Source organism: Ostrinia furnacalis, unplaced genomic scaffold (genome assembly GCF_004193835.3).
Source record: "Ostrinia furnacalis isolate ACB-3 unplaced genomic scaffold, ASM419383v2 OfSCF0635, whole genome shotgun sequence".
In the NCBI taxonomy this organism is placed as follows: Eukaryota; Metazoa; Arthropoda; class Insecta; order Lepidoptera; family Crambidae; genus Ostrinia; species Ostrinia furnacalis.
This window is the reverse complement of record NW_021130874.1, coordinates 130,170-158,149: the sequence shown is the minus strand read 5'-3', so window position 1 is coordinate 158,149 and position 27,980 is coordinate 130,170. Positions and strand designations below refer to the sequence as shown.

The window sequence follows — 27,980 nt, the reverse complement described above, 5'->3', positions numbered from 1 at the left end:
GCCTCCGTCGCCGGCTCCACGCGCACCGGCGACTATGCCACTCGCGTGCCGCGCGCACTCGTGTTGTGGTGCTTTATGATGGTACGGCATGAGAGTGCAAGATATGCGGACGTTCCGTGATCTCCGCGCTGCCGACCTCGCAACCGCCACCGCCACAAGTGGGCGGAGAGACGTGACGCGTCCTCGGCTGCTCAGGTGAGCGGCCCTTCGCATCTCGCACCGTTGCAGACTGGTTAAAGACGCTCCGATCTCGGGGTCGATAAGGAACGTTATCAAATAAAACCAAAACATCGGGCCTCTCAGCCTGAACTCCCCGACTCGTTACGTAGAAACACGTCAACTAAAGCAGTAATGCCACAGCTGAACAATTTTGATTTTGGTGATAAAATCGGTCGACCGAGGGAGGTATGCGTGATGCTGAACATAATAGGTAACAATCAAGCATAACTTGCAAAAACTCTACATTTATAAGCTCAGAACGCACTTCCTTGGTTACAATGAATACAAATGTTATGTGACATACAATACGTGTATAGTTAAGATAAATAAACCTTCTTGATCTTTGATGATTAGATCAAAAGTAACTAGGTAAGTGCCCACCTAGATGGGGAGTACCTATAATATAATTACTTAGTTATTAAGTATTTAACTAGCCTACAAATATTGAGGAGTACAAAACGACCGTATGTAGACGTATAAAATACGAAAGGTACAGGCTAACGACGCAGACTGAAGACGTTTTATGGGTATACTTAAGTGAAAGCATGTAAAAACTTTTATGTCAACTCAAAGTACCTGTGTAGCTATCAGTAGGTATTAAGTAAACAAGGGGTTGTTGTCTGTTGTGCTTTCACAATCAAACGTAATGTACAGCTGTCTAATGGACATCGTTAGTATCGTAATACAGATCGAATGGTTGGTAATTGCTGGGAACGTACGGAGACGCGTGTGTTTGATCATTGTTTCGTTCTATCATCGAACTGAATAAATTCGGCGCGTGCAGGTCAATAAAATTCCGAAGCATATTTGTTGAAGGGCTATGAATCGTGACTGGGTAAGTCGTCACGCAATATTGGATACAGCCAGCTTATCTGAGTCGGCAAGCTCGCGAGCACCGTCATCAATCTCGGCCTTCTGAGAACGACAGCTCGGATAGACTGTTGCATTAGACGCGTTATTTGTACAAAGGGTTTGCGAAGGATTATAAGATGCTTACAAGGCATTTTGTTGGTAACTATTTGCTTTTTCATCTGGTTTGGCATGAAACATTTGGACTGGAACTTTTGGGTAACAGAAATAAAATTGTTTCACTTATTTCCATTTATTTACTTTGGGGCTAGCTGGCGATGTGTGAAATTGTCTAAAGATTTGTTTATTTTTTATATTTATTTATTATTATTTATTATTTCCATGGCTTTCCATTAGTTCCATCTTGTAGGTATCATGTTCCATGATTAAGTACTTTCTACAGGTTACTTCGAAATCAAGCTTCCTTTTATTACTACATAAACCTAATTACGTTATTATAATACCTATGTGCAATGTGCATAGAAGCATAATATAATTGCTATTGAACATAATTGTATAGTTTACAGCAAATGTATTGATCTAATTGATCAATTATAAATTTACTTCACTAATAGGATACTCGATGCCTTCAGGAAGTCCATATGAATTAAAAATATTTCTTTCAGATAAGTACATATCATTTAAAGTTGTTAAATTCATTTGCGAATTATTGTTAATATTTAAATCAATAGATGTCTATCATATACTGCTTCAATTCAATAATTTATTAATGTTATCAGGAAGTAGTTTTCCTGCAAAATTTAGGCGTGCCTAATTAGTATTTACCTACTGTGTGTAAATTAATTGCTCTTGGCGTCAAAAGCCATTAGTAAATGTGATGTGAGTTGAGAATTACTCATTCAAAACGTTAGACACTTGAAGTGAACCCCAATTTGCGTCACGATCATAACAACATTTACGCAAAGCGAACTCACGGTGAAAGGATCAGAGAATTAAAAATAAATTAATAGTTAAAAAACTAAAAACACGCTTTTAATTACTGCATTAAAAGGCCAGAATCCATCATCAGTACCCTGGACATCATCTAGCACTAAAGTGCTCGAAAAGATAAATCCAATAAACCCAAACTCGATGCGATTCCGCCGTTTCGTTTAGGAGTTCCTATGGCCACCTTCCAGTCCCATCATCAGACATGCTCGATGGTACCATAATATTGTATTGTCATCCAATATACATATAATTGCTAAGTTTCATGATGATACAAGAATTAGAAGTGCGTGTAATTCAGATTCTTAAGATTCCATTACATAGTTAGTTACATACACGACGACCGGCCTAATAAAAGCGTTTTAAAAACACGAGTAGGTAACTACCAAACCTTAGTACCTAGGATTTCATAATTAAAAGAAAAGAATGGCCACAAGTAGGTATCTACAAAGACCATTTATACCTATTTACCATTTAAATTTCCATTCATCTATGAATGAATTAAATCTATTGAAGCCTCTGATGATTTCAGTTTCAATACTTAGCCGCGAGTTAATCATAGGACAAATCTAACTTCAGTTTGAATCGAGTTTTATCATCGTTTCGTAATACGGGCCCAAGTTTGAGACGTAGCTAGTTCCGCAACATACACAAACATAAGTTATAAGGAACTGCATCGCTATTTTGATTTGTTTCAGCCAAGTGGAGTTGTATTTGATGAGTAAGAGGATATTGGCGGCCTCGGGCAAGCCAGTCGCGACAAAGCGTCGCCACGCTCGGAACCAGTGCCAACCGACCCAAGTAGGGTACACAACGTCCTCACTGTAGGCTAATCTACGAGCCCCGTGAATCTGCATTGGCCTTAATGCAATTCGACAATTAGCACGATTTCAGCTAGAGTCAGCTACCAATTACATTCAGCAAACTTTGAACTAGAGTTTGGTTTTTACTACAAACATTTATGTAATCGGTTGTTGATTTAGCGAGTGCACATAAATTGATGTAAAAACTCATCACTTTAACCAATTCTACTGTAAAATATTAACAGTGACAAATAACATGTTCCAGACCGTATTTATTATTTATGTCGAATACAATTTTTTGTATGGAAAAAACAGTTTTTCATGGTTCCAATGTTATTTTAAATTATTATTCCGCTCTGTTTATGTCCGTATGTGGTAAAAAATGAACTATCTATTGAAAACATGGTAACTAGTATGTTTTCGAATTTTATTTTTAGGCTAGTAAAAATTTTTTTTAATATCTGCTGCCGAAACTAGCGTCAAATAATTCAAATTCGTAGTCGTAGGTATCACGAGATAGAGTTTTCAGTTTTCAGACCATAATGAATGATCCTGATTTTCGATTGTGAATTTCGACTGTTTCTGAATGCTAATGGTGTTGAAAGAAGCATTTAGCTTTTTGGAATAAAACTGTTTACTTGGACAACAATCCGGGAGGTCTCTACATTTAAGCAACATTAAAACACAAACTTATACCGAACTATGTACAGAAACAGTTAATTAAAACCCGGCGCTCCACTCAACAATAGTCCCGAATAGTTACGTTTGTATGAACAATGCCGAAAATTTGTATGAACCACAAATTGTTAATTTTAGTTAGTTTTCAATTGTCGTTTTTCATTTTCATTTTCCCGATATGTGATTAGTAGTTTCACCAAAGATATTATTTTTTCTCGATTTCATTTCTTTGTCTGACTTTTTTCTTACAGACGTTCGTTTATTTGTTTTGAAATACAGTTATTAATTAGGATGATAATTTGAATTAATATAATCTAGTAAGGTAATTTCAATATATGTACTTTTTAAATTAAATACTACTAAATATTACTTCAAACCATTAAACCAATCTATGTGTCACTCGAATTAAATACAATCATTTTGTATTACCAACCCTTTTGGTAACATTATCACAAGTTATTGAGACATATAATTGCACACGACTGGATGAATGTCTGAAAACTTGTTTTTTGAATTCTTTCCGCATATTTTAAATACTTTAATTTGTATTATGCTTTCTCTGCTACTAGGTCACATGCATGCTACTAAGCAGTTAGACTTTTTCACATTAATTGAGTACATTTTAGTATAAAAAAATATGTTGTTAATACTCGTTTAATGTTGTCAAATAATATTTTTTGTATAGTTTATGTTTTTCGCCAATTCTTTATTTACCCAATAGCACTCATCATATGTATTAAATACTCTAGAAATTATGTATTCACACATTTGTACAGTATGTATTNTTTAATACATACTCTAGATACATTACGCTTACAGATACTTATTCATATCATATCTTTAGGTCAGGACTTCAGAATAAAATTATATTATAAATGTAAATTTAACTCATTTCCTTGTATCGTGAGTTTTATTATGTGGAAATGTCCACCAGTACTTAATTCCGTTGAACTTAAAAGCTTCCATTGATGTCAGACGAGCCTCGAATGAACTTATTAAGGTTCAATAAATAGGTTTCTTAACTCCGGTCCATTGATCTTCTCTGCACAATTGTATTATAGCTAGCCATAAATTCATTCAGTTTGGCACTTCGGACTAGCAAACGCTTTCTGGTTTGAAGTGGCAGGGGAGCGAGTCTCCTTTCAAAGGTGGCTGGAATTAATGGAACTTCGTTTTATCACAATGTAGCGGATGCTATTACAGATATATACTTTTGTTATATGTTTAATAGACATACCTAGGCTGAGTTGCACGACCTAACTTTGAAAGTAACATACTTAACGCGGTGTTTTATGACGTTTGTTAAAGTCAAAGTAAGATGGCGCAATTCAGCCACAGAGTTTAAACTTTCCATAATATACGCGTTGCCTTGTCTACTCGTCTTTATTTCTATTCCTGAGAGGTGATACTAAAAATATTCCTGGCTATGAAAACTTAATGTATTCTATTCAATAAATATATTATATTGCGCAATGCCAGACAATGAAATTAATTATGTTACTTCTGTATATTGTCGAATCATGAATAATGCCGCTGTTATAACATTTTTTTATTGATGCATAAAAGGAAAATCAATATACATAATATTATTACGAATATAAATGTATAAATGCGAAAGTAACTCTGTCTGTCTGTTACGCTTTCACGCCTAAACACTGAACCGGTTTTGATGAAATTTAGTATATTAGATAGTCTTAGTCTCGAGAAAGGACATACTTAGGGTAGTTTTATACTGGTTTTTGAAACGGACGCACTCGATAATGTGTTTCTGTGACTGACAAAATTTCACGCGGGCGAAGCCGTGGGCAATAGCTAGTTCTCTATATAGAACATACGACAAGCAAACGCTTTCTGGTCTCAGCCACTGGGTAGCTTTCTTGGACAACTAGGTCAAGGCACATTTCCAACATAATCCTAGGGCTTTCCAACGGTTTCATCTCATATCATGAGATTTATGTGTCTATAATAAGTAACATTTTGGTCCCCACATATCTTGTTTAAAAATCTATGGATTAATGCTTTGTTTTAGTATTTCGGTTTTAGTAGTGGCTGTGGTAGTGGTGCTTACTGCTGATTTTCTTACGAATCGTTTCCAGTCAATTTCAAATACAACGAAACAGAAATCAGCCATATCGGTCCTGCCGTTCCTAAATTAGGGTCTGTCAACATTATGTAAATTGATTTATGATATAAACATACGTACCTGTATAATTTTTATGATAATAAATACAGAGTAGGTAAACAGACGTATAATAGTGCATAATTAAATTCGATAACGACCTTAAAATCTTAAACACAACCAAGAATCTAGTACTGTAAGCTAGACGACAAAACTCAACTGATTTTTTTTCTAGGAATTGGAAAAACTAGCTAGATTTAGAAAAAGCGAAGCCGCAGAACCTGAATGAATGCCAAAATATAACCGCCCACGCCGGCGGGAGTACGCGCTAAAATAACAGACAAAATACTGCTATTCCGGGGTGGCTTAAACTATGCACATACTTATTGGGAAAATAACTTCGTGGATCTGTGTGCATTTTTACGTCTTTAGGTTTTATTGAAATCATGCAAGCTCTTTTCAATATTGCTACTACTTCTACGATTCTACCTACTCTCATGTAGTAACGCAGGGTGATGACCAGTAAAAGATTTCTTGATTGACATGGTGTTTGAAGAGATGATTTTTGAATAAATACAAGCTTTTTTATTTTATGGCCCTTATTTTTTTTTCATTTGTGACATTTTATTTTTTATTATGCAATAAACAATTTTATAATACATGTACAAAAAACTTTAAATTAAAGGTCACAACTTGTCTACATATTTTCCCACCCTTGATATAAAATAATAAACTCAATTCACTCAACATCCAGTTGCATTTATTAACTTTAGGTATTGCGAGCGATTTACTTCTCTCTTTAGAGTAGCATTCAAGCAATAACGTAGTAGAGTCTTCATCGGTCTGTTTAAATTGCGCAACAGCAACGAACGTTTTATTGCTTACAACTACTATCTGAAATTGAAAAGGTCTTCGAGAGGCCACAGCTCGGAGGTGCAGCAACTCTGGATAAAATATTTAAGCCGTGCTGCCGTTTTAAGACCGCTGGAGCACCCATAAAACACTTTGTACATGACAACTTTACCAGCCACCATTTTGAAGTATGCAAAACTGTGCTGACGATGCCTTTTGCAAGAGCTTACTTTTTTATTCAGCTCAATTTTTGATTAGAGAGCACTTTATTTTTTATTTTCAGGACTTTTCAAATACTACCACCTATTCTGATAGCTTTTCTATTTTATATTGGTAGGGATGAATCATTCGTTTTTCTAATTTTGCCTTACCCCAAATGTCATAAACATGAAATAGTACCCTATAAAGATTATTATCTACATCGTTATTAGGTAAGTATTACTGAAATAATTATGTAGGTAGGTATATTTCACATTAGTGCGCGCGGTATACTGATGCAAAGGGTACACGTCTATGAAGAGCTAGCGTGCAATTCCTAGGTATTTTTAGCTGCTTGCTAAAAAGTAAATAATCTACTGCCAAGTCAAACTAGTTTGAAGTTCAGTTTGCTAGCCATCGAGTATAAGTTATTTGGCGGCAGGTTAGTTTACAAGTCGGAAACTTTACATAACATCGTGGTCTTATCGATCGGCGTGAGTAATCATTGCGAAAATGAATGGTGGGATGGTTGGGAATTTTATTAGTACACGTTTGATAGCACACCGGCGGGGTTGTAGGTGTGGCCTGTAATAACGGGCCTCATCAACTGGGCTGTGCTGTGGCGCGTTAATGCAATTTAATGCAAATGCAGCGATAACAAGCCCCGCGAGTGCAGCGCGGCTTCCTCGCGTTTGGCTGGCCATGCCATCACTCTTTGGTTACCCGGACAGTGGCCTAGTTTTTGGTGTCCGGGCGTGTACACGCACTAAAATTTAAATGGTGCGATAACGAACTTGCAAATGCAAATTTATATCAAAGCATTTTGTGTAATATTTTACATTTCAACTAACTGTTACCGCCAGTTCAAAATTTCTGCTATGCGTACTTGTTGACTGAGATAGAATGCCTCCAGGCATTAGACACATTTGCAGGAAAAAGCAAATAAATTATTCTACATGTAGTTCACATGTATGTATTTCATCATCAAAATCATTATTATATCACCTTATACTAAAACAAAATCATCCAAAGCATTCCGATAAAAATATTTCCAGCTGACTCTCAGACAAGTTGTTCATGACCATTAACTTGTTGATGTGGAGATATAAATCTCCGCCGCATTGCATCCCTAAACGGCTGCCGCGACAGGCGGCCGCTATGAGTTAATGTTCGGAAACTCCGCGATTTCACGCTCGCCGGCCCGCCGCATATCGCATACTGCCTCTCTCGCCTATTGTACAGTCGACGGCACATCACACTATACAGTTTTGTTGCAAAATAGCACCTGTTACAAATGCTTAAGATGTTTACAGTATAAGATTGACGTGACGATGTCTGTACAAAGGAAGAAAGGCAAACTAAACGAGTAGCGATGGAGTAGGGCTACAAAGATTTTCATCTCGTTATCGGTGTTATTCAAGACTAGTTTCGCAGTACGAATTCATTTTTCTATAAATATTCATAATATGCCTTTTGCAACATATTTTCTAACAGACATTGAAAAATATATTTTCATAAACCTCTAACACTTCCTGTGATTTGCTTTAAAATCAATTTCCAATTTCTATTCATATTAAGGAAGCTGTGGTATTTTACCTAATATTGTATGTAAATGTATAATTTCATTATGATGAAATTGGAAGCTTCATCGAAAATTATCTTGGAAAAGTTTGGGGACGAAGAAAAAGTAATATCGGGAAGAGCGTGCACCGCCTGGAAAATAGCTACGGGACTACGAGAGCTACGTCCGGCTACGAGCTACGGTCCGCTACGAGCTACGGTCCGCTACGAGCTACGGTCCGCTACGAGCTACGGTCGCTTGGAACGTGATGTCAATACATACACTATAAATAATATCTCGGCATTTTCCTGACCCACATGCACATTTTCTGCGTTGTATGTTAACAAAATTTCAAAGGATAGACGACTAGTAGTACAGAACAGGATATTAAAATACCTTCTTGTGTTATGGTTATGTTATCATGACTCGTTCACATTAGCTAAGTTATCATAAAGCCTAAGTATACGCCAGTTGTTCTGGAGTGAAGAATGGCCAGAACATTTATAATAGCAAAGAGGGCAACAACCACCCTACCGTTAAAGTTCAAGGTTTTCAGAGTATATAAAAGAAATTCTTCGCCTCCGCTCGGAGAACACGTTATTGTAACTACAATAGGCAATTACCGAATCATTATGATTGAGAAGTGTTCTTTTCTATACTAATAAACGGGGAGGTAGTTGTATAAACGAGATTTTTAATCTCTCTTTACAACTGCTGTTGCTGCTTTTAAATTACGAAAATTATTTTCGCTGGTTCATAAAATAAATGTTGATGTTAATGACTGTACTAGATACTGGAGTGGATTTCAATTTGCTACAGTAAGACTGTTGCGCATCCCTCGGGAACTGTGCATATTCAGCCATATTCCCTGGATAAACGCCATGCTTGCAGTATGGAGGTGTCTCGGGAGATCCAAGTAATTGGTTTCGCGTTTCTTAGCCTAGCTATTATTATTTACCTGCTACAGCACGAACGAAAGGTTCCCACTTTTAGAAAATATAAATGCAAAATGTTGTACTTTTAATTTTCTAAGGCTGGATTGCACCATCTTACTTTGACTTTCATAAACGTCCAAAATTTGTTGAAATCCATACAAAAAGCACTGGTTATTAAATCGTCAAACTTACGGTCAAATTAGGTGGTGCAACTCAGCCTTAGAATAAGAGTTAACTAAAAAGTTATAGGTACCTGTACGGGCGGGAGACAGTGGTTGTAAGGCACCGCTCCCGTGCCCGGGATATGCGATCAGGAAGGGAACTAACTCCCTAGTGAGCCTAGAGTCCCTATTCCCTAAGACACTTAGTCCCTAGAGCCCTAGCCCTGCCTAACAATAGATACTTAGACATAATAAGGGTTTGATAGGAAGGAAGCTGCTCCCAGGTCGCCCAGGGCAGCAGCGTTAGGACGGCAGGTAGGCGGCGGGGACCCGCTGCCAGCCCGGCAGACTCACCGGACTGATCATAGCGACGGCTAAGGGTGTCTTGGCCGCAGCGGGGGGAAATGAGACACAACGACGGATGGTTGATATCCCGTACAGTACCATAAACCATTTTTGAGTTGATTATTATTCGAGAATCGCTACAATGACGTCATATAGTGCCTTGTTATGTGACGATATTCTTTCTTTCCAGATAGAAAGAGCGCTCAGCTCGTCCGCGAAGTGGGCCGCAGCGCGTGGTGATGGAGTTGGTAATACTGAAAGCTCGGGCCCAACTGAATCGTCTCGTGTCGTCGTCGGGTGGTGGTCGGCGCGCGGCCAGCGCAGAGCGCGAGGCGAGCGCGGGGGGCGGCGGGGGCGGGGGCGCGCGGGCGGGGCGCGAGCGCACCATGGCGCCCGCCGCGCCCGCGCCGGCGTCGTCCGCGCCCTGGCTCAACGCCACGCTCGCGTTCAACGCCACGCGGCTCAATGTCACCTTCGACACCGACTACGAGCTCCTCAACGCAAGCTCCACGGATGAACACGACAACCACTGGTTCTGCGCGAAGTGGACCAGCGCTCAGCAAGACCTATTTCAGGTAAAGCCTGGTCCGTGAGCACGTAGAATTTTGTCCAATGACCCCAAGCTATCCATCCTTATCGCTCGCGCGTAATTATATTGCTGTCGCGCTCGCACAGTCACTACGGACGCGCGTCGCACAGTCGCGGGCAAAATTCTACGTGCTCGCGGACCAGGCTTTATAGACATTTATTTCACCGTAGCATAAATAAATGTAGTCGACAGAAAAACAACGGCCTACAGGACTCTAGACACGCTACAATATTATACCACAATAAGATGATTTGTAGCGATCAATGATAACAGTTCTGCTCGAAATACACTTGTCATGTTAGTATAATATTGTTATCAACATCGTTCAAAACGTCCCCGCCCTGGCTCAACGCCACGCTCGCGTTCAACGCCACGCGGCTCAACGTCACCTTCGACACCGACTACGAGCTGCTCAACGCCAGCTCCACGGATGAACACGACAACCACTGGTTCTGCGCGAAGTGGACCAGCGCTCAGCAAGACCTATTTCAGGTAAAGCCTGGTCCGTGAGCACTTAGAATTTTGTCCAATGACCCCAAGCTATCCATCCTTATCGCTCGCGCGTAATTATATTGCTGTCGCGCTCGCACAGTCACTGCGGACGCGCGTCGCACAGTCGCGGACAAAATTCTACGTGCTCGCGGACCAGGCTTTATAGACATTTATTTCACCGTAGCATAAATATATGTACTCGACAGAAAAACAACGGCCTACAGGACTCTAGACACGCTACAATATTATACCACAATAAGATGATTTGTAGCGATTAATGATAACAGTTCTGCTCGAAATACACTTGTCATGTTAAGTATAATATTGTTATCAACATCGTTCAAAACGTCCGCGCCCTGGCTCAACGCCACGCTCGCGTTCAACGCCACGCTCGCGTTCAACGCCACGCGGCTCAATGTCACCTTCGACACTGACTACGAGCTGCTCAACGCCAGCTCCACGGATGAACACGACAACCACTGGTTCTGCGCGAAGTGGACCAGCGCTCAGCAAGACCTATTTCAGGTACACACATTTCACCCGTAATTAAAAAAATAATAACCTCGTAGCTCGTAGTCGTGTTTACAGTATTTTTTTAGAGGTAATTTTTCGGGTATAGAGAAAATAACGTGTAATTTTTCGTAGTCATTTAGATTATTACTTTATAGTCCGATACAGAACTAATAAACATGCTATGACTTTTATAACTGCTACTAGTTTAGTAACCGGCTACGAGACAAGTGTACAAACCGTAGCATAAATAAATGTACTCGACAGAAAAACAACGGCCTACAGGACTCTAGACACGCTACAATATTATACCACAATAGGATGGTTTGTAGCGATCAATGATAACAGTTCTGCTCGAAATACACTTGTCATGTTAGTATAATATTGTTATCAACATCGTTCAAAACGTCCGCGCCCTGGCTCAACGCCACGCTCGCGTTCAACGCCACGCGGCTCAATGTCACCTTCGACACCGACTACGAACTACTCAACGCCAGCTCCACGGATGAACACGACAACCACTGGTTCTGCGCGAAGTGGACCAGCGCTCAGCAAGATCTATTTCAGGTATAGACTGGTATAGACACTTATTTTGTCCTTAATTCAAAATAATAATAACCTCGTAGCTCGTAGTCATGTTTACAGTATTTTGAGAAAATAACGTGTAATTTCTCATAGTAATTTAGATTATTACTTAATAGTCAGTTAGTGTGATTAAGAACCCCGTAACACAACGCGATAGTCTGTCGTCACATAGTGGAGACATTTATTATAATAACTGTAACAATATTGAAATCGCAAATTTTATTTCTTAGCCATATTTTAGCACGACTACGCATTTGTAGAGGCGCGCTTCGACTATAAAATTCAGAGTGATCCCAATTATTATTGAAGTACTACCTACTTCGAATTCATCATCAGAACCATTATACCTATGTGCAATATGTGCATACTGACGGAATCTTTAAGATTTATAAAATTTAACACAGTATACCTATGCATTCCAAAGTTTTGAACGATGTTGATAACATTATTATACTAACGTCTAGGTCTTCCTCCTACACTTGCTTCGGAACAAGTTTGCAGTTGATGGAATACTTACATAGTCAGCTTGCCTCGTTCGTAACAATGTTTAAGAATTAGTTTAAAAGTTACTTCTACTATGATAACATGACAAGTGGTGTTCGAGCAGAATTGTAGTTTTGTATTCATCGCTACGTTTCTTCAAACCTTCCTAATGTGGTATAATATCGGAACTAGTTAAGTGACTATCACCATTTTGCGTTCCGATGCAAATTAAATAATACATATAATAATAAAAGTCCATAGTAGCTGTAAGTCTACGAGGCCGTAATATGCCTCGTAGCAGTAACAAAACTCGTAGCGTGCCTACGAACTTGTCGTAGCTACTAACCTCGTAGGGTGCTATGAACTCCTAGCAGTTACGAAACTCTTAACGTATCCACGACTTCGTAGCAGTCATGAACTCGTAGCGTGTCCACGAACTCGTAGCAACTACAAGCCTCGTAGCGTATCTACAAACTCGTAGCGTGTCCACGAACTCGTAGCAGCTACAAGACTCGTAGCGTATCTACAAACTCGTAGCAGTCATGAAATCGTAGCGTGTCCACGAACTTGACTGTGATAGTTACGAAACTCGTAGCATATTTACGTACTCGTAGCAGTCATGAACTCGTAGCCGTTACGAAACTCGTAACGTATCTACGTCATCGTAGCAGTCATGAACTCGTAGCGTGTGCACGAACTCGTGGCAGTTACGAAACTCGTAGCAGTCATGAAACTCGTAGCATGTTCACGAAATGGTGAGAGTTACTAAACTCGTATGCTCGTAGCGTATCTACAAACTCGTAGCAGTCATGAAACTCGTAGCAGTCATGAAACTCGTAGCATCTCTACGAACTCGTGACAGTTACGAAACTCGTAGCGTATCCACGAGTTCTGTAGGCCGTTCGATTCCCGTCAATACTAGCTGGCTAGCTAGTAGCTGTGTGCTAAGGTAGATAACGTGTAACGAACGGGTGGTATGTAATAGACAATTTGACACCATTCCCCAATAATTCGAAATCACAACTTTTCTATAAAGACACTTCATTCTGGTTTTAAAAACTTAATTAATTTTAAATAGCCTGTAAATTACGATTTTTGATCGCAATGTAATTAAAAGTAGTTTAATTGAGTTGACAAAATAGTGACGTCACTTGCTTGTAGTGCCATACAAAATCTATAAGAAGAGTTTCGTTTTGACAGTTTTGAAAAGTACGTCAATTGATTGGTGGTGTCAACATGTCTATTAGGCGGCGAACCTGTGCTTCGCGATCGCGTTCCTGGCGCACGGTGGGCTGATATTAGAGCTTCATAGACTTAGCGTCGCTCAAAAATCAAGTGCCGAATTTTGAAAAAATAAATGTGCCAATGTGTTCCTTTACCAAAAAGGAATATTTTATGTTATGANTTCAAAACTTCCGCGCCCTGGCTCAACGCCACTCTCGCGTTCAACGCCACGCGGCTCAATGTCACCTTCGACACCGACTACGAGCTGCTCAACGCCAGCTCCACGGATGAACACGACAACCACTGGTTCTGCGCTAAGTGGACCAGCGCTCAGCAAGACCTATTTCAGGTATAGACATTTATTTGACCCGTAATTAAAATTTTTAATAATCTCGTAGCTACGAGTAGTAGTCGTGTTTACACTATTTTTTTAGGGTAATTTTCGGGTTTAGAGAAAATAACGTGTAATTTTTCATAGTCATTTAGATTATTACTTAATAGTCCGATACAGAACTAGTAGAGATGCTATGAGTTTTATAACTGCTACTAGTTTCGTAACCGGCTACGAGACAAGTCTACAAACCGTAGCATAAATAAATGTACTCAACAGAAAAACAAAGGCTTACAGGACTCGTAGACACGCTACAATATTCTACAACATTATACCATAATAGGATGGTTTGTAGCGATCAATGATAACAGTTCTGCTCGAAATACACTTGCCATGTTAGTATAATATTGTTATCAACATCGTTCAAAACGTCCGCGCCCTGGCTCAACGCCACGCTCGCGTTCAACGCCACGCGGCTCAATGTCACCTTCGACACCGACTACGAGCTGCTCAACGCCAGCTCCACGGATGAACACGACAACCACTGGTTCTGCGCTAAGTGGACCAGCGCTCAGCAAGATCTATTTCAGGTATAGACATTTATTTGACCCGTAATTAAAAATTTTAATAATCTCGTAGCTACGTAATCTCGTAGCTACGAGTAGTAGTCGTGTTTACACTATTTTTTAGAGGTAATTTTTCGGGTAAAGAGAAAATAACGTGTAATTTCTCGTAGTAATTTAGATTATTACTTAATAGTCAGTTAGTGTAGTAGTCTGTCGTCACATAGTGGAGACATTTATTATAATAACTGTAACAATATTGAAATAGCAAATCGTATTTCTTAGCCACATTTTAGCACGATTACGGATTTGTAGAGGCGCGCTTTGACTTTAAACTTCGAATTCATCATCAGAACCATTATACCTATGTGCATACTGACGGAATCCTTAAGATTTATAAAATTTACCACAGTATACCTATGCATTCCAAAGTTTTGAACGATGTTGATAACAATATTATACTAACGTCTAGGTCTTCCTCCTACACTTGCTTCGGAACAAGTTTGCAGTTGATGGAATAGTTACATAGTCAGCTTGCCTCGTTCGTAACAATGTTTAAGAATTAGTTTAAAAGTTACTTCTACAAGGATAACATGACAAGTGTATTTCGAGCAGAATTGTAGTTTAGTATCATTCATCGCTACGTTTTTTCAAACCTTCCTATTGTGGTATAATATCGGAACTAGTTGAGTGACTATCACCATTTCGGGTTCCAATGCAAATAAGTATGCCTAAATTCGAGTATAGCCAATCTCACTGCTTCAAATACCCAATAATGAAGGCCAATAGTAGCCTGAAGTCTGCTGCCCTATTTAAACGATCAGTAAACTTGTGTCGTAGCAGTTACAAAATTGTAGCGTGTCTACGAGTCCTATAGGCCGTTGGATTACTGTCAAGTACATTACTTTGTGCTACGGTTTGTAACAGTTTTCTTGTAGCTGGTTAGAAAAATCGTAGCAGTTATAAAACTCATAGCATTCTACTATGTAGTTCTGTAAGCCGTTGGATTTGTGTCAAGCACAATTTATTGAGTGCTACGGTTCATTACACTTGTAGCCGGTTAAGAAAATTGTAGCAGTTACGAAACTTGTAGCGTGTCTACGAACGCGTAGCAGCTACAAACCTCGTAGCTGGCTAGGAACTCGTAGCATTTACGATACTCGTAGCGTATCCACAAACTCGTAGCAGTAATGAAGCTCATAGCGTGTCTAAGAACTCGTAGCAGTTACGAAACTCGTAGCGTGTCTACGAACTCGTGTCAGTTACAAAACACATAGCGTTTGTACGAACTTGAAGCAGTCATGAAACTCGTAGCGTGTCTACAAACTTGTAGCAATTATGAAACTCGTAGCGTATCTACTAACTCGTAGCAGTCACGAAACTTGTAGCGTGTTTACGAACTTGTAGCAGCTACACACCTCGTAGCTGTCTACGAACTCGAAGCAATTACGATACCCGTAACGTATCTACGAATTCATAGCAGTCATGAAACTCGTAGCGTTTCTGCAAACTCGTGACAGTTACGAAACTCGTAGCGTATCCACGAGTTCTGTTGGCCGTTCGATTCCCGTCAATACTAGCTAGCTAGCTAGTAGCTGTGTGCTAAGGTAGATCCGCCGTGTAACGAACGGGTGGTATGTAATAGACAATTTGACACCATTCCCCAATAATTCAAAATCACAACTTTTCTATAAAGACACTTCACTCTGGTCTTAAATACTTAATTAAATTTAAATAGCCTGTAAATTACGATTACGACGATTTTTGATCGTAATGTAATTGAAAAAATAGTTTAATTGAGTTGACAAAATAGTGACGTCACTTGCTTGTAGTGCCATACAAAATATATGGGAGAGTTTCGTTTTGACAGTTTTAAAAAGTACGTCAATTGATTGGTGGTGTCAACATGTCTATTAGGCGGCGAACCTGTGCTTCGCGATCGCGTTCCTGGCGCCGAAGAGCTTCAAGCAGAGCATCCTCGTGCTGCGCGCGCTGGCGGCGGCGGGCGCCGTGCTCATGGCCATGTGGGCGGGCGCCGAGTTACGAAACTCGTAGCTGCTACAAGCCTCGTAGCGTATCTACAAACTCGTAGCAGTCATGAAACTCGTAGCGTGTCTACGAGTTCTGTAGGCCGTTCGATTCCCGTTAATACTAGCTAAAGCCTGGTCCGTGAGCACGTAGAATCCCGTCCAATGACCCCAAGCTACCCATCCCTATCGCTCGCGCGTAATTATATTGCTGTCGCGCTCGCACACTCACTGCGGGCGCCCGTCGCACAGTCGCGCGAACGATAGGGATGGGTAGCTTGGGGTCATTGCACGGGATTCTACGTGCTCACGGACCAGGCTTTAGCTAGCTTGTAGCTGTGTGCTAAGGTAGATCTGCCGTGTAACGAACGGGTGGTATGTAATTAGGCGGCGAACCTGTGCTTCGCGATCGCGTTCCTGGCGCCGAAGAGCTTCAAGCAGAGCATCCTGGTGCTGCGCGCGCTGGCGGCGGCGGGCGCCGTGCTCATGGCCATGTGGGCGGGCGCCGAGGTCTGCGCGCCCGACGTGCTGGCCTGGAGCCTCGCGCTCGTCCTCGTCAATTCTATACACACCGTCTTCTTAATTATAAGGTACGAGGTTCATTTTTGTTTCTTAGGTTTCGTTAATAGTACGTATGTACACACGGCGGGCAGCGCAGGACCGTTCATTGTGGAAAACCTTGGGGGAGGCCTTTGTCCAGCAGTGGACGTCATTTGGCTGAAACGAAGACGAAGAAGACACACGGCCACACTGTCAACTATCCATTTCCGTTTTTGCTCTTGCTCTAATCAAATGGTGATTCTTTGTGATAGAACGAGATGACATGACTGGCAATGGGCAGTTAACACTGTTGCCGATAGTACCTATTTGTCCTGTAGTAATCTTAGAGCAATTAAAGATTTATAGCAAATATAGCGTAGTCTGTGATACTTTTTCAGTCCCGTATTGGGCTGAAAAATAAAGTGTAGATGTTTAGTAAAGTTTAAATGTTAGTGTAATTAGATAAGTTTGTTCATTCTGCATAACGATAGAGTAAATTGATAAATAGTCTAAGACTGGGTTGCACCATCTTTCTTGCAAATAAAGTTTTCTATTCTTTCTATTCTATCTTACTTAAACTTTGACAAACGTCAAAAAGCTGTCAAACTCTATACAAAAAACATCGGTTAACGCTATAGTTACTGTCAAAGTTAGGTGGAGCAACTCAGCCTAATTTGCACTTACTTAGAGATGAAGAGATGACCAGTAAAGAAACATCCCTCACGCTCCCCCATTTCACACAAAAATACCAACCTAACACGATTGTTGCAGGTTTCTTCCACCAGCGTTATCGCTGGAACTGACTGAACTGTACCTGAAGCTGTTCAAGCCGCTGAAGGTGAACAAGAAGCACTTCCAGGAGTTGACGCGGGAGGCGCGGGTGGTGAGGCTGGAGCCGGGAGAGGCGTACGCGGTGGAGGAGGTCACGCCCGCTGATGAGAGACTGTCCATACTTTTAAAGGGAAAGTGAGTACAACATAAACCAATTTAAGATACATAAAAAAATACCCTTATGTCCAAAGGGTACTACAAGGTTCGAGACTATATTAATGACAAGGATGCGTGGTCAGTTCAGTCTGCACATATTTGATGTACTTAAATTTGACTATTCTTACCGTTAGATAATTCCTGGCAATAAGTGGTGACTGAGTTTGTTCCGGCGTTTCTTCTCAGCACTTGCCATATGTTTGTCTCGAAGCGCTGGTAGGGCCCAAAAGATAAGGAGACATGTAAAGTGCCCCATAAGAGCTACCTTTTCTTTTTTTATTATTTTCTATTGACGTTCATAAGTGCCACTTGTGGTCTAAACTGAATAAATATTTTTGATTTTGATTTTTTGAAAACACTTAATACTCGTAGTCGGTATATGACTTGATTTCAGGAAAGAAAACTTTGTCAAAACTAAGGCTGGGTTGCACCATCTTACTTTAACTTTGACAAACGTCAAAAATCTGTCAAACTCCATACAAAAAAACACCGGTTATCGTTAAAGTTAGGTGGGGCAACTCAACCTAAGTGTAGGTAATGTTTTCATAATGCAGGAGACATTTACGAATTACCACCGGAACTTTGTTGGAAACCGGAAAAATGATGCGACCTGTTACATAATAACAGACGATTTTATTATATTAACTGCACCACATTTATAAAGGCTTATGTGACTAAAGTGAAACAAAAACAGTTTAGGTCTGCTGATAAAATCTATTCAAATTGTTTAAATTGAATTTCATAGATTCATATCTTATGAGTTGAAATAGAAAAACAAATGAGCTTGGCAAAAATATGAAATAAGTATAATAAAACTATGAAAATAAATTGAGATTGATTCCATTCGTTACGGTTAGTGACTGTGTGCCTTCAACGGTAAAAAAGATTCATTGATATTTGTGTCCGACGAGAAAAGGAAAAAATACTCGTAAAATAAATGGAACAACTTTATAGACATGCATGAGTAAAAACGTAGGTAGGTTTTTGTAGCAGCTATAAAAGCTCTATAAATATCCATATTCGTTTTAGAATATTATACAGTTTTATCGGTAGTGGCTAAATATTTTATTCCTTAAAAACTCTGCGTGAAACATTTAAGTTAAACGGCCAAAAAATTATTTGTTTATCGCTTGGAAATTAAAAGAACCCAATCATCATATGCGTTAACTTGTATTCGTAGAGGTAGAAATACCTCGACAAGGGCTCGGTCGCACATACGATTAACCTAGGAAAGGCCATAACTAACGGTAATTCCCTCATATACCATTATTGCTTAACTATAGCACGTAGACCTGCTGGAATACAAACGTTCCGACGTTTCACGCTGGCATATTAATTACTTCGCCGTTGGTATATCAGACTGAAAAAATTGTGCACACTTTTCCTATTTTCCTCGAACAATTAACATTTGCTTATTGTAATGTTAGCGTAACTTCATACGAGAGACGTGTTTCGTTTTTGTATTGCGTTTGAAGGAGATATTATTATAGAGACGACAGAGGGAAGTTTTGTTCATTTGACACGAGAAATGTTTCTGAACTTACGTAAGTTGGTTGCGCCTTCGATATTTTTCTCGACCCAGGGAGCATATTTTACTCAATGCGTACGTCACATCTGTTCGGGAAAATATTACACGCCTTAGGTAGTGAAAAAGGTAGTATATTATCTACATGTGTGTGCATGAGTATCATTTGTACCTTTGTATCATATTGAATCAATTGTAAGAGTTCTATTTCATTTGGTTGTTACGCGAACTGCTTATTCTACTATATTTATATTATAGCGGTTTACTCCTGAATCTGTTTACATAAATGTTAATGTATGATGCGTAATTTAAGTACGATAGTTACATTTAAACGATTGATGATGATGTAATAGGCAAACAAATCTACTACATAATAAATATCAGAAGATTCATAATCATAATCATTTATTTGCAATTAACATGGTATATAAAGATGTTACACATCAAGCTAATCTATAAAAGAAAAAGATATCATGAATTCATTATAAATACAGAGCTTTTTGTAAGCGCACAATTACTATGTGTCCCTTAAAATACCTACGAAACTAAGCTGAACGAGCACAAATACGCTGAAATTAATTTAACTTAAATACGTTAGTAAAAAATGCTATTACCCCGACCATGCAGGCGGGTGGTAAAAGCCACGTGAAGGGTAATGAGCTGGGGAGCGGAAGGCAGACGAATCTGATAAAGCTGGGCAGCTACGGAAAGAAATGGGGCCGTAAAAGAGCGAGGTGCGAAAATGCGGGATCTTCCTGCAGGCCAAATGTTTTGTTTACATCGCTAAGACGCAGGATATTGTTGTTCGTATACGTACAATATGTCCGTGTATGTGTTGTAAATGTTTTCTTTAAGAAAGCAAATGAAGTTTTTGTTTCCATTTTACCGAGATTTATTACATTGTCTAGTTTTGTTGAGAAACGTTCTTTATGCCTTGTATCGAGTGATACACTCTATTCTAGTACGAAGCTAATAGTCACGTTCACGAATGAGAAATTATTTTGTTTTAATTAATTAAATCGCATTTAACTCTTCTTAATTCCTAGGTAATTTCATTTTGCCTATGCTTTGTGCAGGATGCGCGTGAGCTGCGACGAGACACACCTGCACTTCATACAGCCGTATCAGTTTGTAGACTCGCCCGAGTGGGAGGCGAACCGAGAGCAGTCAGACGACGTCTTCCAGGTAATGAATAAAACTATAGTATGCACTAACATTTGACTATTACTTCTTATTGGTCTTCTCAAACTCAGATTACCTTTGTCATGAAGTTTTTACCATGAATTTTCTAACATAATTATTTTTTAAGTTCATCATTTGCACTGAATCAAGTTCACAAAGCTAAGTAGAGATTTTGATAGTTCATTATGGATATGTATCTAGGTATACCTATTTTAATTTCCATTAAACATAAACATTTATTACGCGAATGTCATTTGAAGTATCAATATTAACTTATTACTTAAGAAGTAAAATGTTTATGATACGTAAAATAACTTAAGGTAACATTTAAATGAAGACTAGGCGTATTCTATTGTGTAATGCCATTATTTCGTGATTTTAAAACGAAATAGCTACCCTAGACACGAGACTAGCATGAACACCGGCAGCGTTAACTCAATCACTTAGCTTACTCATGAGTCTATAACTACGAGTAACTCTACGTACTTAACGTAACGTCTTGTTGCAAAAGGCGACCAAAACTAACTTAAAAAAATGTAGTTTAGTTGTGCTTGTAATATGCACATTCACGTAGAGTCATAGAACATTAGTGACTGATAACTTAAGGCCCTGATTCAAGACTTGCATCCGTATCAACGTGCAGAAGAGCATAAATAGTGATTTATATGTATAAATGAAATTATTAGACAAATAAGTACTTCTAAGTGAAAATGTCACTGGAATTTTTCATGGTTTTAAATACACCTATTAATATACTTCACAAATGCTTCACAATACGTTAATATATAAAAATATAAGCATTGTCTTATTGTCGCCTATAGGTATTCTGTATATATACCTACTCAGGAATCAATTGAAAGAAGTGCCCGTAGAGTCGCGCCAGGGGCGCGTCTCGCCGTAGCGCTATAATTTCACTCGATTAGCGCGAGAGCGTTGTTGACGCCCCCGTAATGCACTTAACGAACAATATCAGTGAACTCAGGGCGCTACGTTGAACGTAGCCTATTATTACGTACAATTTTACGTATTGCATCACCTTTATAATTGAGAGCAACGTAACTAACGTAAGGTTTAGAACTTTTTCTAGAAAAATAAAAGCATTTATTATGCTTTAGCATTGTTTAGAACTTACCAAGTTTAAAAAGATACATGTAGGTAGTTAATTACTGCATTATCTGTATTATTATATAGATAAAATAACTTTGTTTTGATTAACCACTAATCCGATTCCAAAACTATAGAATTAGAAGATGAAGACCAAATAAATAAATAGTTAACGATTCGCCATCTCAATTCCAATAACGTTGGGAAAATAAACCAATAAAGCTATCAGATAAGTAAATTGCACATATTCCACAAGTACGACGATGCTATCAGTCGGCAGGGCAGCTCATTGCGATTCTGTGGACGCGATTACGCTAAATAATTCAGGGGTGCGTCGTAAATAACGCATTATACCAATGACTCTGGATTCATGGCGAGAAATTAGATGAGATATACCAGAGATAATTTTCCGAAACCGATATTTTCTTTGCGCGAAAAAGAGAGCACCTACCCTCTAAATTTTAAATCCATTGTTGTAAGTTATCCATCTTTCTAGACTCTATTCGCGTGGATTTTGTGTTCACACATTGAGTGATTAGTAACGACAACTTTCTTTCATTGAAACAAGACAATGCTTTAATGATAGAATATGACGAAATATGATGAAATTCCTTGAAAAATACAGTATTATGACAATAGTAGAGTCGCACGGACGACTAACAGCATCAGTAGCTCAAAGGGCAGGTGTTCACACCCTTTTTCCCCCAGCATTTAGGCTTCATAAAATATTAAACAGAAAGTATGCACAGCTCCTAATTATGAACAAAGTTGACTATAACTTCCACGGTGTTGAGCAGGCTATACCACTAGAGGGGCGTTGTACACTCCAGAACTTTGCTGCGGCAAATACCTACTATGTTATCGATGAGCAATTGAAAAAGCTATGAAATACAGCAGCGTAGGAGGCACTTTGTAAATTAGATATCTTTCTCTGATATGAATGTTTTTTTCCACGGGTGTGCTCAGCTCATGCATTAATGCAAGCAATCCACGGCACTTAATTTAAGTGCAATGACTAAAAATACTATTATGCATGTATGAATATACACATTAATGTAAGAATACTACCTACTTACTTTAAAATTGTGTTTTTCTACCAATTCCGTTAAAGTTTTCACAAGAAAAGTTTTTCCTTTTTACCGCATCGCTGAAACCCGAAATATTTTGTAAGTTTTATTTGACAAAATACATGTCATATCATGTGAGAGGAATATTAAATTAAATTGAGCATGTCCATGATTGTTGCATCTAATAGATTAGTCACTAATAAAGTGAAGCTGGCTGTGGGGTTTTTTTATCAAAAAAAGTGAGCGCAAGGACTCAGTTATCTGAAGCACTAATGAGTAAAAGCCATTTCCGTTTATGAAAAGGGCGGGCCACTATCTAGGGCGCGCAGTAATGGGAGCCCCCAAATGCCAAAGACTTTTTTTAACTTTCTTACCAACTGGATGCAGCTGTATTTTGTATCGAGTTATAAATCTCTCTTCGTGATTAGCCGAATGAAATTATGGTATTGTAAAATAACCGTGCCATCTTTTGTAATAAACCCAATTGTTATAAGTAACATAAGTTTATTCGGTACAGAACTTGAGCAGCCCTACTACTAAGTTCTGAGGAACTTAGTAAATAGTAACTACTCAATAAACTGAACGTCTGATACATTTTATTGTGTACAATCATTGTGACAACGCGAAGGGAAATCAAGATTAAACACTGTCATTTTAAGTTACCTACTATTTTGTTATTTGTGCTATTTTGTGATATTATGTCGACTGTATCGTATTCTCCTGTAGGCCTAAGATGCGCGCCGCGATAAGCGGTTATCACGCTATTTTATCGATTTTGCCCATACATTTTGACGTCGATAAAAGTTATCACGGCTCTTGGTTCACGGTATCTTAGGCCTACTGGTCTAGCTAGGACAGATTCAAGCGTGGTACTTGTCGGCAGGTGACGGTGGTGGCCGAGGAGGTGTGCACGTGCGTGTGCTGGCCGCGCATGCGCCTGGAGCGCGTGCTGCGCCACCGGCCGGCGCTCAAGGTCGTGCTCGACTGCCTCATAGGTCAGTCCCCTTGCGTACCAGACAGGGAAGCGGGACGCGCTCATCTCGTTACAGTTCGAACTCTACGGTCCAGTGGGTACTGGGTACCCCTTTTGAAGGGATGGCGGGGCAACCCCTCTGGCACGTCAATTAGTTGTAGCTTAAACCAGCTTTAACGTTACGTTGATTTTAAATTGCCTTGTCGATCGTGTAAGTATAATGTATCAACGTAATCGGACGAAAATGCTACCAGAGTCCTTCCAACTACGAGTATAAAGATTTTGGCTTTTATACCAACGCTCTATTTTATTTGAAGCCAATAAAACTGTCCACTATTGGCCATCTGTTAACGCAACAGCTTCATTGATAGCGCTATTAATCACTCCCTCAATCGTCACTATTTGAATCCAACAGGCTCAGATCATTATCTTTCCCTTGCATGCTATTTTCTATTAATTTTTGCCTGTATCGACGACGTGATATTAGAAAATAATGATACAACTTTAACGTAGGTATAATCTGGTTTCTCTCCGAAAAAACACTAAAAATAAGTTTCATTTTGAGGAAGTTTATTTAAAAAAATATTTAGTACATTCATCTACTTACAAAATAACCTAGACACATCTACTTAGGTTGTCTACCACAATCTCTAGAACCGTTCTGATAACCTTTTTCATGAAAGTTTCTGTAAATACAAAATGTATGATTGATCATAAGTAGTTTCCTAGAATGTAAACAAAAAGTTCCGAAACGTATAGTTTGTACTTACTCGTAAATACATTTAACCTTTTGAATGGTACCTATCCAATTTGCTGCACATAATAAGAGCTTCTTTTGTAACATAAATTATTACCTTTGTAAAAATATACCTTATNATATACCAACGAAAATAATAACGGTCCCCTAAACAAATTAACTGATGGAATCGCTAGCACTTGTTCTGAAGATTAACGTCGATGACGGGGCGATTCTGAGGAAACTATTATATTCGGGCCTGGCAAATGGTTTAATGGACTTCTGCCTTAGTACATTAATAGGACTTATTATTTGGTCCTTAATGTTTATAAATAACTAATTGTAGTAGGTACATACTTCTGAAAAGGAAGAAATGGTATGTAATTTCACTATAGCAAGAAATATTCCGTCAAATAAACATTGACTTTTCTAGCAAAACATGGCTGAATATCTTCTAAACATTGCTTTCATTTTTGTTTAACCTTTTAGAATAACTAGTCGTTAAAAGCAAGCGTATAATTACACTGACTCACAAAAGGCCGATATTATTCAACCCGTCAGTTTGCAACATGAGCAACCACCAATTTAACGATGAAAGGGATCAAAACTCGTAACAGTGACCCACAATATCGGTCCCTAGCAACCGGCTATATGTAAATGCAGTCAAATCAATACGAACGCAAAATGCAAATAAACGAGACTCCAAATTGACAAATCCCTATTAAGGAGTGAGAGTGGAGAGAGTACCTACTTTTAGAGAGTGCATTGAAAGTAGTAAACATTGAAAATAGATATTTCATTTGTGACATTTCAATGAACAGCGTATTAAAAATAGTTCGAGACTCAGTTCAACATTGTAAAGGTTGAAGTTGAAATCTATAAATAGAAATTGATGGAAACTAACGTGAATTAAAGGGGCTGTATTTTTAGTAACATTCTGAAATGTGGGTGGGTAGGGTACGATTAGTCATTGCAGAAATTCATAGTTTGAGATAAGAATCTAGAATAACTACTAATAAATATGGTAGGAACTTTATGCGTCAAGTTACTGAAAATAAATAACAAAAAAGTATCCTTGATTAATTAGTATAATACAAAAGTTGATAAGGTCAGTGCGAGTACCTAGTTAAGATAGAAATAGGATCACTGGAAAATTAGGGAAAAACTATTTTCTTCTTCTGCCTCTTCAGGGATATTACTTGAAATTTGGGTCTTCCTTTGGACGCTTTTAGATTTCAGTGTAAAACTCATAGCAGACATCACTCTGAAACGGATCAACCGTATCGCCTTTCGCGGGCTGTCATCGGCTTTCGCGAGCTGTCATCGCCTTTTGCGAGCTGTCTTTGCGAGGCGAGACGTTTACGTTACAGTGCGGTTAAGTGTGGGTTACAGTATGGAGTTTCATACAAAGAATACTGACTGCTTCGAATTGATACGGTTACGATCCCTTTCCGGATTGATAGGTAAATGTGCTACGTCCTTAATAATTTAAGAATCGAATTAAATTTTATTGACCTTCAGGTAAGGATATAACCCACAAGCTGTACTCTGTGAGCGAGGGCCTGGGCGCGGGCGCGGGCAGCGAGCGCGAGGGCACTCCTGCGCACCTCACGCGCTCGGCCAGCGTCGACGCGGTGCACGAGGGCGCGCGCGGCAAGCTGCGCAGTCTCGCCTGGCGCTCGCGCACCTCCACCAATAAAGGTCAGTATTCCAAATCAAAACAGGTATACAGGGTGGAAACGATAAGTGATCTTACTCGATTATTTCTAAACTATACAAGATATCGAAAAACTGGTTACTGATCCTGAAATGCTTCACGAGCTCTTTCAAACGGTACCAATAACAGGTTACAGAATAAACGGGATCTATCCGAAAATTCATTGTTTACTTGCTATAAAATTTGCTATAATATTATCAAGAGATGAGTAACCATATCTGTGATAGTACTAAATGTATGGAAGATGGAAACATTGAATTTTTCCATCCAGTTTATTCTGTAACTTAATATTGATACCATTGGATAGAGCTCGTGAAGCACTTTCAGGATCAGTAACTAGTTTTTTGATATCTTGTATAGTTTAGAAATAATCAAGTGAGATCATTTATCGTTTTCACCCTGTATACTGACCACTTATTACAAAAAGTAAGACTCTAGTTGAACTCTAGTTTAAATGGAAATTTAGTGTGAAAATGTGATTTTTTTTGTAATGAGGCTGTGTGGGGTGTGAGTGGGTGGGTTCTTACGAAGTTGTAGGGGCGAGTTTACTACAAAAATGTAGTCTAGTGCTGACGACTGTACTTACAATAAAGAAATCGTCTTCGTTTATTTTGCGGGCTGTATACCTACTTTTTGGAATCTTGCACTATAGGTACACCTACTTGAATTGATTTCATGAAGCTAATTTTTGGTCTGTCTCCTAGTCTAGCAAGATGATGTAGAGACATAATGGATAATTCTTTTACGCTGATATTTCTGGATAACTTAGTTTTGAAATAATTTGTTTTTAAATTGTTACCATGTTTCCATTGGCATAACAAAAGGAACCATACTGAGAACCGCCACAAAATATTTAAGTTGTTAAACACTTTGTGTCCCCGACCGAATCTAGGTCAGCAGGCAAACTTTTACAATATTATATTATTAATTTTCTGTATTCACCATGTTTCTAGTTTTTTATCTTTCATCGACATTATCTTTGTTTGAGTTTCATATTAAAGAATAACAATTATTATTATATTGCAATGCGTAATGCCACATAATCCACTCTATCATCAGAATGCTGTGCGGTTTCCACTCAGAAAACAGTATTTGGATTTGTTCCAACAAGTTATAAGGCTTTATAGTTTTTTTCTCCACTTGTCTACTTTGAACATTGGCGTCTTTACAGTTGAGATTTGTCATTTTAAATTGTTGTTACTTTTAAGAGACCTATTGTTAAACTAAATTCCGGACTAATACACTATCGTAATTTCGGTGGGAAATACTTTGTAGAGGGTTAAATTTTCTCATATCCGTCGAGATAAACTTACTAAGAAAGAAACTCCTGTAAGACTGACAAAATATTGAAGGGAAAAAGCTCAGCTTCGACTATTCTCGTGCATTACAGGGAGCTCGTACTGGCAACCAATGGTAGCACGGCAATTCCTACGGAAGTCGCCGTTCGGCCGCAGCGTGACGCAGCCGCGGCTGTTGCCGCAGGCGTCGTCGGCCAGCCTGCAGCCCAGCGAGCCGGCGGGCGGCGGGGCGCGGCGCCGGAGCCCGCCGCGGCGCTCCACGTCGTTCCGGCGCGGCCGCGAGGTCAAGTTCGCGGAGGCGCCGCCGCTAGCGGAGCCCGCGCCGGCGGTGTGACGCGGGCCGCGGCCCCAGCCCGAGCTGGTGCCGCTCCGCCTGAAC

The 27,980-nt window shown here is 39.3% G+C and overlaps 1 protein-coding gene across 1 annotated transcript; it reads left to right on the top strand.

Moving 5' to 3' along the window:
• Positions 1-27,935, top strand: LOC114366430 (blood vessel epicardial substance). Its single transcript, XM_028323299.1, has 8 exons — positions 1-195; positions 9,859-10,243; positions 16,860-17,062; positions 17,784-17,978; positions 20,601-20,709; positions 23,761-23,872; positions 26,108-26,287; positions 27,694-27,935. The coding sequence occupies exons 2-8, from the start codon at positions 9,908-9,910 to the stop codon at positions 27,933-27,935; spliced, it is 1,377 nt and encodes a 458-aa protein (XP_028179100.1). The 5' UTR covers positions 1-195; positions 9,859-9,907.
• Positions 27,936-27,980: the final 45 nt, after the last annotated feature.